This window comes from Nanorana parkeri, unplaced genomic scaffold (assembly GCF_000935625.1).
Source record: "Nanorana parkeri isolate BGI_ZX_2015 unplaced genomic scaffold, ASM93562v1 scaffold42, whole genome shotgun sequence".
NCBI classification, from domain to species: Eukaryota; Metazoa; Chordata; class Amphibia; order Anura; family Dicroglossidae; genus Nanorana; species Nanorana parkeri.
In genome coordinates this window covers 1,290,374-1,301,800 of record NW_017306310.1, presented here as the reverse complement: position 1 = coordinate 1,301,800, position 11,427 = coordinate 1,290,374, and the positions used below count along the sequence as shown (strand labels likewise).

Here is an 11,427-nt window from a genome sequence, read left to right as displayed (position 1 = left end):
CCACCGGAGCCTACCTACACGGTGCGGGAAACCGAGGTGGCGGCGGGCCAGGCCCCGGCTCAGGTGGACGAGCAGGGGGGAGAGCCCGCCTCCTCCCTGCCTCCTCCCTGTAGCCTGCACCTGACGGAGAGGGCGGACTGGCAGTACTCACAGCGGGAGCTAGACGCGGTGGAGGTGTTCCGCTGGAGGACGGAGAGGGGCTCCTGCCTGGGCTGTATGTTCGTCCGCTGCGCCCCAGGTAGCCGATACACATTGCTCTTCTCACACGGCAATGCGGTGGATCTGGGCCAGATGTGCAGCTTCTACATCGGTCTGGGCTCCCGCATCAACTGCAACGTCTTCTCCTACGACTACTCCGGGTACGGGGTAAGCAGCGGCAAGCCGAGCGAGAAGAACCTCTATGCGGACATCGAGGCGGCCTGGCACGCCCTCAGGACTCGGTACGTAGAGGAGGGGTCCCCGTGTGTATAGGAGGAGGCGGGGGTCCCGGTGTGTATGGGGGAGAGGAGGGGGCCCGGTGTGTATAGGAGGAGGGGTCCCTGTGTGTATGGGGGAGAGGAGGGGTCCCTGTGTTGATGGGGGGGGGGGGTGGGGGAGGAGGTGTCCCTGTGTTCATGGAAGAGTAGCTGTCCCTGTGTTCATGGAAGAGTAGCTGTCCCTGTGTTCATGGAAGAGTAGCTGTCCCTGTGTTCATGGAAGAGTAGCTGTCCCTGTGTTCATGGAAGAGTAGCTGTCCCTGTGTTCATGGAAGAGTAGCTGTCCCTGTGTTCATGGAAGAGTAGCTGTCCCTGTGTTCATGGAAGAGTAGCTGTCCCTGTGTTCATGGAAGAGTAGCTGTCCCTGTGTTCATGGAAGAGTAGCTGTCCCTGTGTTCATGGAAGAGTAGCTGTCCCTGTGTTCATGGAAGAGTAGCTGTCCCTGTGTTCATGGAAGAGTAGCTGTCCCTGTGTTCATGGAAGAGTAGCTGTCCCTGTGTTCATGGAAGAGTAGCTGTCCCTGTGTTCATGGAAGAGTAGCTGTCCCTGTGTTCATGGAAGAGTAGCTGTCCCTGTGTTCATGGAAGAGTAGCTGTCCCTGTGTTCATGGAAGAGTAGCTGTCCCTGTGTTCATGGAAGAGTAGCTGTCCCTGTGTTCATGGAAGAGTAGCTGTCCCTGTGTTCATGGAAGAGTAGCTGTCCCTGTGTTCATGGAAGAGTAGCTGTCCCTGTGTTCATGGAAGAGTAGCTGTCCCTGTGTTCATGGAAGAGTAGCTGTCCCTGTGTTCATGGAAGAGTAGCTGTCCCTGTGTTCATGGAAGAGTAGCTGTCCCTGTGTTCATGGAAGAGTAGCTGTCCCTGTGTTCATGGAAGAGTAGCTGTCCCTGTGTTCATGGAAGAGTAGCTGTCCCTGTGTTCATGGAAGAGTAGCTGTCCCTGTGTTCATGGAAGAGTAGCTGTCCCTGTGTTCATGGAAGAGTAGCTGTCCCTGTGTTCATGGAAGAGTAGCTGTCCCTGTGTTCATGGAAGAGTAGCTGTCCCTGTGTTCATGGAAGAGTAGCTGTCCCTGTGTTCATGGAAGAGTAGCTGTCCCTGTGTTCATGGAAGAGTAGCTGTCCCTGTGTTCATGGAAGAGTAGCTGTCCCTGTGTTCATGGAAGAGTAGCTGTCCCTGTGTTCATGGAAGAGTAGCTGTCCCTGTGTTCATGGAAGAGTAGCTGTCCCTGTGTTCATGGAAGAGTAGCTGTCCCTGTGTTCATGGAAGAGTAGCTGTCCCTGTGTTCATGGAAGAGTAGCTGTCCCTGTGTTCATGGAAGAGTAGCTGTCCCTGTGTTCATGGAAGAGTAGCTGTCCCTGTGTTCATGGAAGAGTAGCTGTCCCTGTGTTCATGGAAGAGTAGCTGTCCCTGTGTTCATGGAAGAGTAGCTGTCCCTGTGTTCATGGAAGAGTAGCTGTCCCTGTGTTCATGGAAGAGTAGCTGTCCCTGTGTTCATGGAAGAGTAGCTGTCCCTGTGTTCATGGAAGAGTAGCTGTCCCTGTGTTCATGGAAGAGTAGCTGTCCCTGTGTTCATGGAAGAGTAGCTGTCCCTGTGTTCATGGAAGAGTAGCTGTCCCTGTGTTCATGGAAGAGTAGCTGTCCCTGTGTTCATGGAAGAGTAGCTGTCCCTGTGTTCATGGAAGAGTAGCTGTCCCTGTGTTCATGGAAGAGTAGCTGTCCCTGTGTTCATGGAAGAGTAGCTGTCCCTGTGTTCATGGAAGAGTAGCTGTCCCTGTGTTCATGGAAGAGTAGCTGTCCCTGTGTTCATGGAAGAGTAGCTGTCCCTGTGTTCATGGAAGAGTAGCTGTCCCTGTGTTCATGGAAGAGTAGCTGTCCCTGTGTTCATGGAAGAGTAGCTGTCCCTGTGTTCATGGAAGAGTAGCTGTCCCTGTGTTCATGGAAGAGTAGCTGTCCCTGTGTTCATGGAAGAGTAGCTGTCCCTGTGTTCATGGAAGAGTAGCTGTCCCTGTGTTCATGGAAGAGTAGCTGTCCCTGTGTTCATGGAAGAGTAGCTGTCCCTGTGTTCATGGAAGAGTAGCTGTCCCTGTGTTCATGGAAGAGTAGCTGTCCCTGTGTTCATGGAAGAGTAGCTGTCCCTGTGTTCATGGAAGAGTAGCTGTCCCTGTGTTCATGGAAGAGTAGCTGTCCCTGTGTTCATGGAAGAGTAGCTGTCCCTGTGTTCATGGAAGAGTAGCTGTCCCTGTGTTCATGGAAGAGTAGCTGTCCCTGTGTTCATGGAAGAGTAGCTGTCCCTGTGTTCATGGAAGAGTAGCTGTCCCTGTGTTCATGGAAGAGTAGCTGTCCCTGTGTTCATGGAAGAGTAGCTGTCCCTGTGTTCATGGAAGAGTAGCTGTCCCTGTGTTCATGGAAGAGTAGCTGTCCCTGTGTTCATGGAAGAGTAGCTGTCCCTGTGTTCATGGAAGAGTAGCTGTCCCTGTGTTCATGGAAGAGTAGCTGTCCCTGTGTTCATGGAAGAGTAGCTGTCCCTGTGTTCATGGAAGAGTAGGTGTCCCTGTGTTCATGGAAGAGTAGCTGTCCCTGTGTTCATGGAAGAGTAGGTGTCCCTGTGTTCATGGGAGAGTAGGTGTCCCTGTGTTCATGGGAGTGTAGGTGTCCCTGTGTTGATGGGGGAGAAGGGGGTCCCTGTGTTGATAGAGGGGAGGAGGGGGCCCCCAGTTTTTCCATTTTCTCTTATAGGCTCTGACTACTTCAGAGTAGGTGTCCCTGTGTTGATGGGAGTGTAGGTGTCCCTGTGTTGATGGGGGAGAAGGGGGTCCCTGTGTTGATAGGGGGGGAGGAGGGGGCCCCCAGTTTTTCCATTTTCTCTTATAGGCTCTGACTACTTCAGATATCAGTTGGCTCCTGTGATCAGTGTCTCCCCAAAAGAAAACATTTTTTGAATCACTTTCATTTTAGTTTTTTTTTTCATGTGTTTAAACAGATATTTTCCATTTGGTGTGTACATCACAAGTAACCATCTACTATATGATAAAGAATTCTCAGTGCAGTATAGCGCCTGCCTGTAAGTGGGAAGATTTGTCCACATCTGTATGTAAAGTGAAGATTGTTGAGATCTGTGATGAGCATTTTTAATCAGGCTGTGAAAGGTTGATGACACATGAAGACGACTTGAGAGCTCCACATGCTGGCTACAGAAAAACAAAAGATTAACATACAATAAACATGTGTTCTGGTCACCAAAGAGCTACTGCTTAGAAAGTGACTGATCCTTACTGGTACTAAACCTTGTTTATTGGCATCTTTCCCCAGTGTTACAGATCTCTATTAAAGTGCTCAAATCTAGTTTCTTAAAGCCGCCCTGTTGGGGCTTAAAAATGAGCAGTACCCTGTGAAGAAAACTGCTTTATACTTGCCTGTCCAGCAGCTCCTTTGCTGAAATGTTTCAGCAAAGTTCCCAGCACCTATACTGGTGCATCGAATAACATGTCCCCCATTGGCAGCAGTGGTACCTCCTGCCAAACCCTAGTACTTGCAGGTCCCGGAAGGAGCAGCAGAGGACAACCCCTACCACAAACCTGGAATTGTGCAATTGCATCGGGAGCTCTGCTACAGGAGAAAACCAGCCACTGGACAGGAAAGTAGAAAACTGCTTTTTTTTTCTTGGGTACTGGTGACGGCATATTTTATTTAAAGCCTATCTCTAGGCCAAACTACCCCTCCCCCCCTTCCCTGGAGGCTCAATATCAGGCTGCCCTGAACTCACAGACCTAGAGGAAGAGGACCTGTGATGTCACACAATTGGAACAAAGACACCTCAAAAAAAACATAAAGATTTTTAAATGAAAGGGGGAGTTGCTGGAAATGGGGAGCGCAAGGGCTGGAGTTGGGCTTTAAGCCTTACTATTCCTATTGAATTGCCTACAAATAGCATAACGTTTTGTATATTGCTAAGTGATGTCTTTTTAGCAGTGTCTAGGACATCTGCCATCTCTGACATGCTGTAGTCCTGAGACAAAGCCTTCTAATAAACCCATAGCATTGTTCTTGGTATGAGCCCTCTTGGTTTCTGATCCATGGGACTCACATCAGTGGCTGACATGTTAACTGCTGAAACAGCCAGATGTGGACGGGATTACCCCCCATATCACGGGATTACCACCCATATCACTCTGGTGATAACAAATGACACACAAACAGAAGTAAATACTGTACGGGTATCTTTTTTTTTTTTTTGGTTTAGGTTTTAGTACTAATTATACTTGGCTTTATTTTATTCTTAATATTCTTCTTCATAAAAAAGGCTGATTTAGACTTTGGAATGATCTTTTTCATTATTCCGCTTACACTAAATTCCCATGACTTCTTGTGTCTCCCTTAGGTATGAGTAATTGTTTTAATGACGTTAATAGGATATGTTAGGCTTTTCATGGAAGGAAGCACATTTATTTTTGCATCCACATATCCATCATTGTGAATAAGCTGAGCATCCTGACCCATTGACCACAATTTACATCACAAAGAGGTCACAGATTGACCTATAACATATTGACTAGTGAAGGTGCCTCGTATGCTGCTGTATAGCAGATTATTTGATGCTGCTTGTACTTTCCTGCTTCTGATTTGTCTTAGGTTTGTGGTCTTTTTTCCCTTTACTGTATAAGTATTTATGTTTAGAATTGCTAGGGGACGCTGTCCTATTGCACGCTGCTAAAACTATCTACTACAGTGACTACTGTATCATTTTGGTCATTGGTGTTACACCTTGAACATGTAGGGCTGACTGGTTACATGGAAAGAAACCTGCTTCACCAGTGATATATGGATCCAGGCACATCTTACTTTGTGGTCGAACGTATTTTGCAGCATGAAAATCTATTACAACTAAGGCCCCTTTAACACGGGCAGTCTGTCAGTTTTTCAGGCAGACATGATTGCATGCCCAATGCTAGTCTATAGGTAGTCGGGTCTAAACGGACAGGTGTATGTTTACCCCCAACTCCATCCAGGTCCAGAAAAACAAACGAAACAGAGTTGTCTTTGGCCGGACCTGATCATTCCAGATTGGGGGTAATCAAGTCCATTTACATCCAACTCCCCATAGATTGACATGGGGTCCGGCACTTAGAGTATTTTTCTCCATCTCAAGGTGGAGGAAAATATTGTACTGACATGGATGTCACATTGGTAAAATCGGATCTGTACTGCTCCAATTAGGAGAGGATCCGTGCAAGAATCCCCTCCTGATCAGCCCGTGTAAAAAGGAGCCTTGGCATTAGTTTCCTTTTCTATAGGGGCAGATCAGGCAGTCTCTTAGATGTGCATCTTTGACCAACGTGGCTCCAGAGGTGAAGTGTCATTTTGGATCCTGTGCTCCCGGTTCCGCAAGCCAGTGTGAGGTGGGCTCCGGTGCACTGAAATGAAGACTTAAAGATCATGTGACACATAAAATGATGACTGAATTATTAGAAGGCACTAAAGATGAAGGCGCCTTGTTTAATGCTTACACAAATCAATATACAGAGATAGAAAGTTTGAACATTGGAATGGCAAAGGCACTTATACTTGCTTGGCTTCTATAATATTGGACAGGCAAGGGTGATAGTACACATTCTAGATGGAACTCATTTTTGCAGACCAAATGTTACCAGTTGAGTTCATGTATTGGTGAGCAGAATCTTCAAACAACTGAGTTCTCTAGGGTCAGGTAATTTCTGGCTGTCTCCCTGATTTCACGCATTCCAGTGCATCTCTCTGAACACGTTTGCTTCTGGTTGACATTCACATGTCTATGTTTCAATCTCCTTATCACACTATACTGCTCTGGTTTTTTTTTTTCCTGATGAAAATGATAAAAGAAAAGCCCTTGGGGAAAAGTACTGTGCCATTTTCTCCCATACCTGTATGCTGTGGCCATCTTTATTTCTTCATTTAGGCCTAGCCGTGCCTGCCTATAATACATGAGGTTAAAATCCTTCATGGGTCACATTGTAGTACAATGGGAAGGGAGCCCTGATGTGATGTATGCCGGGTGTTAGTACAGCATCACTTTGTCACCGTGTTGTGGTATGTCATTGCTGCTGGAAATGGTGTCCGTGTTGCACACGTGCTAGCAGACCTGAAATGTATTTTTGTGAATGCAGTCATTCTTTTTGAGCACCCAAACGGAGTTCAGTTTTATATATTGACTGCAAATCTGCTCTGATTTGTCCTCTGTAATCTGTTGGGATGAGTAAGGAGCTGATACATGTGAAGTGACACTAAGAGGTGGATTTCATGTTAGTGGAAGGACAATGCTGTCCGTCTCCTCCTCTCAGGACATTTCCTTGTGTTTTATTGTTCAGCTCCCATCTCTTCCATCTTCAGGGAGGTCCTATGCTTCTAAAACAATGATTTTAGGGCTGCTGGATGCTGAACACACTCACGCTGTAAGGAAGAGGGGACGTCTTTCTTTCTGATGAATTCTCTATAAGGAGGGAGAGGTGAAAGTCCTTCTGGGAAATGTTCATGTTTAGTGGTGCTTGTCTGTTCCTTCCATGTTTTCTTCTTTTTCCCCACAAATACCAATGAAAATATTGTTTTGGCTGTACATACTCTTTAGGCCTCGGGCACAAAGGAATGAAATACACGTGATGCCCACGATTAGCAGCGTTCTCAGTACATTCCGTGTTTCTGCATTTACACAGACAAGAATTTTCTGTGTCCTGGTTCTACCTGCTAAAGGCTGTAAACATGGGGAACCCCAGGAACATCCAAGTGTCGTAAAAAGCATATAAGTTGTTTCTACTTCCCAGTTAACTTGTGTGCATGGGGTCTTTTAGGGAAATTATACTTAGGGGAATTTGTCAGAACTGGAGCAGACACAATCTGGAGCAGTTGCCCATGGCAACCAATTACAGTAAACTCCCAGTTATGCGGCACCCATGGGGATCGGTAGATACTGGATAACTGTAGTTCTGGTTGCTTAAAAATAGTAACTCTCAAGCAACCACCCTTCTCTGTAGCGTGCCCTCCCCAGGCCCATTCACCTGCTAGCTAGCTTCCACCACAGGTGAATGTAAGCAGCTGGGAGCAATAGCCAGAGTGCTATTGGCTATTTCATATGGCAATAGCAGGCTGGCTATTGAAGCCCCACCCATTTAGCAGAGGCGTTGACCACAGAATCTAGTCGCCGGCCGGCAGCAAGATGTAAACAAAGAATTTAGTTGGCAACTAAATCTAGTTAAATAATTTTTTTAGTGCACTGGGCATCAAGCAACCAAGAGTTATTATTTTTTTTTCTGTGCATCAAGCCTCCGGCAACAACAACAAAAAAAGACATATTATGCCTCCTATTTTTCTTTTCTCGTTTGCTTGAATGCTGGATAATAGGGAATTTACTGTAGTTTCTTTTCTTCATTTGTTCAGTTAAAGTGACATTAAACCCTCAGATTTTTATTAACGTAAAACAATACTGTAATGTGTGACTTACTGTAATCCATGGTTGTTTCCCTTCTTTTTGCTGCTCTTCCTTTTAAATCTGTATCTGTTCTCATGCTGGGGGAGAACTTCCCTTTGCAGCTGAGTGCCTCTTCCTGTAGTGCTGGCTCAGGTTACAAACCTATACATAGACACCATGTATCCATTCCTGAGACAAGGCAGTCTGCTACAAAACAGAAGCCCAGCATGAGAACAGATACAGATTTAAAAGGAAGAGCAGCAAAGAGAAGGGAAACAATACAGTAAGGCACACATTACACTATTGTTTTATGTTAAACAAATCTGAGGGTTTAATGTTACTTTAAGCATTAAAAATGAACGATAAAAGCTGATTTGTTTCCGTTGGCAACTGCTCCAGATTCCCCTCTTTGTTTTCACTGAGTGTATTTTTTGAGTTCTTGTGAAGTGAAATGTTTACTGTCCCATATTTTAATGATTTTTCTTATTATCCATATTTCTGGATTGTCACTCTAGTGGCCATATTTATATTTGGGAATGTGGAAAGATGAAAGAATCCCTGCTCAATGACTGCTGACATATCGTCAATCAGAGTTTTGTTTACAACCAGTCTGATGACACTGGTAAAGCACGGTCCATGTGGCCCTAATAAGCAGGAAGCATAGTTGCATTTATAAACAAATATGAGTGCCTCTTGATTGGATCATTTTTATAAAAGGAGAATTATGGGGAGAGTGAAAAACACAAATCCCCATAATTCAAGCCGACCTGTGATACTAAAACTGTCGCAGGTCGACTCTATTGATCGGGAAGTGAGGGAACACTTACCGCCGAATACTGACTTTCCTATCATCTCCCTGCAGAGAGGGGTGACTGTCGGTCACTGCTCCCCACAGGGATTCCCTCTCTCCGATCCTCCAGCACTGACTGGAGGGATGGAGGGGGCGGGCACAGCTGGCTCTGCCTCTAGATGGGTCAATTAGCCAGAAGGGTGGATCTCAACAGTATTGTCGGGATCCGTCCCGGCTGCGGCTATATGCTGAGTTTTTGCTCACGGGAGGATATTAGTACATGGCCTCCCGTGACTATGAAGAGAACTATGGGCAAAAAAGGTTGTCCCATAGTTCTCCTTTATGGCTTAACACTTGCCACTTTTATGCAGAGATCTGTCTGCAAAATCTTTCAGGCTAGACGCTTGTTTACACGCGTATGTTTTTAGATGCATCTTTTCTTTGTCCTTTAGTGGATCCGTTTCGGTGCGTTCAGAAGGTCAAATCGTTTCCTGGACGCACCTGACTTCTATTGTCAGTTTAGCTGCGTTTACAAACTGCATCTAAACGTACCGTGTGGTTTCCATTGGAAATCATTGGATGCATATATAGTATATGCATTTAGAAAACACATCTTATGTGAATGTAGCCTTTGCCTGTCGCATTCATATATCTCATACTAAAGCATCATTGCACACGGTGACGATGAGCCTGCTGACTGCTGTATTTGAAGCCAGGCTCTGGTTCAGGTTATTTCCACCAATCCCAGTCTTGGTAGCAGCAGAACGTCTCGGTGTGATCTCTGCGCAGTAACGCAGTTTGGCACTGATGGGTGTGTTATAGATACAGGGCAGGTAAGGTGAGGGGAGCAGACAAGGCTCTGGGCTCATTTCGCTTTCCAGCTGTGTCCTAAGTAGCTGCCCATTGGGGTATGTGCTAATAACATTTCATGGCTTGTTAGTCGCTTGGGTAGCCTAAGGCGCCAATGAAATCCTAAGGAGCTGCGAGGACACAGATCTTTATTTTTCCAAATATTTTCTTCATCTAACTGATGTTTGCTTAGTGGTATTAACCACCTTATTTCTTCATCTCTCCCCCACCCCCGTCACTTATAATTACAGGGGAGCTGATGCTACTTTTCTTTCTCTTCTGTTTTTAATTTAGAAGTTCTTCCTTTTTTTAAGTGCTTTGTGTCCTAAGATGTTTTCTACTCTTCTGTCCTGGTGTTGTGAGAAATGAATGTTGAGCACAGGAAGGATGGGAGCACTTGAAAAAATTATGTGTAACCCCTGTGCTGGAACATTTGTACAGGACTGACTATAACATATTGTTCACTCTTTAATTTAAACATATGAACAATGGATTACCCAGAATGGCTTTAGAATGCTGCACGTTCCCTTATGACTTTGCTGGAGATGTGACATGAAATATCACACTCTACACATTTCTGCAAGCTTCTATATCTTATGTATAGGATAAGTACACCAATACTTATATGCATGTTCATGACTCGCCAAATCTACGATTGCCCCTAACATGCAAACCCTTGGAATGTCAATACTATGACCGTGTTTTGCAAGATGCATACATGTGCAATTTGATTTGTGTTTATATGTTTGCAAAAATAAACCAAATTTGGTTAAAAAAAGTTTCTACATAGCTCAATCTTTTTAGTTTTGGAAAGAGTGGGGAACGATTAGTACTCCCATCAAATGTTACTGTGGAATGTGTGCCCCCGGGCTTTGCTGTCCCCCCATGCAGGACCGGCACAGTAGGTCTCCCCGCATCGATCGGAGGGAGATCAGAAAGCTTCTAGCTGCTGAGCTCTCTCCGATCACTCGCCCTGGAAGTGATGTGTATTACATGACTTTCAGTGTCACTGTTTACGTTCTCTGGCTCTTGACGCCACATGAAGAAGCTGGTGAAGCAGATTGCTGACATGAGGGGTCTGACAGAACCCTGATGTCTCCATAAAGTGTACCTGTCACATATTTGTCACATAGGGGGCTTGTTGGCCCTCTATGTGATAGCAATAAAGTTAAGTGTAAAAAAAAAAAAGGTACCCTCCGGGTCCATGCATATAAAAGTGCAAACATGTCAGTCGAGCCTGCGTGCAAAAACAAAAATGGCACCCCTTGTTACATATCGCCGCGAACGTCCGAGTGAGAGCAATAATTCTAGGGCCTTCAATCACTGGTAACACTAAACTGATGAGCGATAAAAGCTTTTAAATAGATGCCTATGGCAAATTTTAGGCCTAAAATGTGGAATATAACATGGGTGCAAAAATGGGAAAAAGGGCCTCAGTCATGAAGGGGTTAATAGTTTTTTTGCGGTTTCATGGGCACACACAATTTTAAGGCTTGACATGTTTGGTATCTATTTACCCGAAGTGACCCCTTCTTTTATGTTTTACCAAAAAATTGGGTATTATATTCCGTTTCTGTGCTCTAATTTTAAGTTTAGTGTATTTTATCCTACAAATAATTGATAAACATTTGCGTATATACCGTGCAAATAAAAAATTGCAGTTAGCATTTTTGTACAGCCGGTCCCTGGGTTACATACAAGATAGGGACTTTAGGTTTGTACTTAAGTTGAATTTGTATGCAAGTCGGAACAGGTACATTTTTTAAGTGTAACTCCAGCCAAAAAAAAATGTATTTCGTTTTGGATAGCATAGCGAAAGGTCAGGTTTGTTTTGCTGTCTGTTCCCCTTGCTCAGAAGATTATAATATAATAAGTGTCAA

The 11,427-nt window shown here is 45.2% G+C and overlaps 1 protein-coding gene across 1 annotated transcript in view; it reads left to right on the top strand.

The window, feature by feature from the left end:
* ABHD17C (abhydrolase domain containing 17C) overlaps positions 1-11,427 on the top strand; it is a gene marked incomplete at its 5' end in the record, with an annotated part of 37,436 nt that continues 26,009 nt past the window's right edge. The window contains one exon of the mRNA XM_018571508.1: positions 1-440. Coding sequence (XP_018427010.1) covers positions 1-440 — 440 coding nt within the window. The remainder of the gene's footprint in view (positions 441-11,427) is intronic.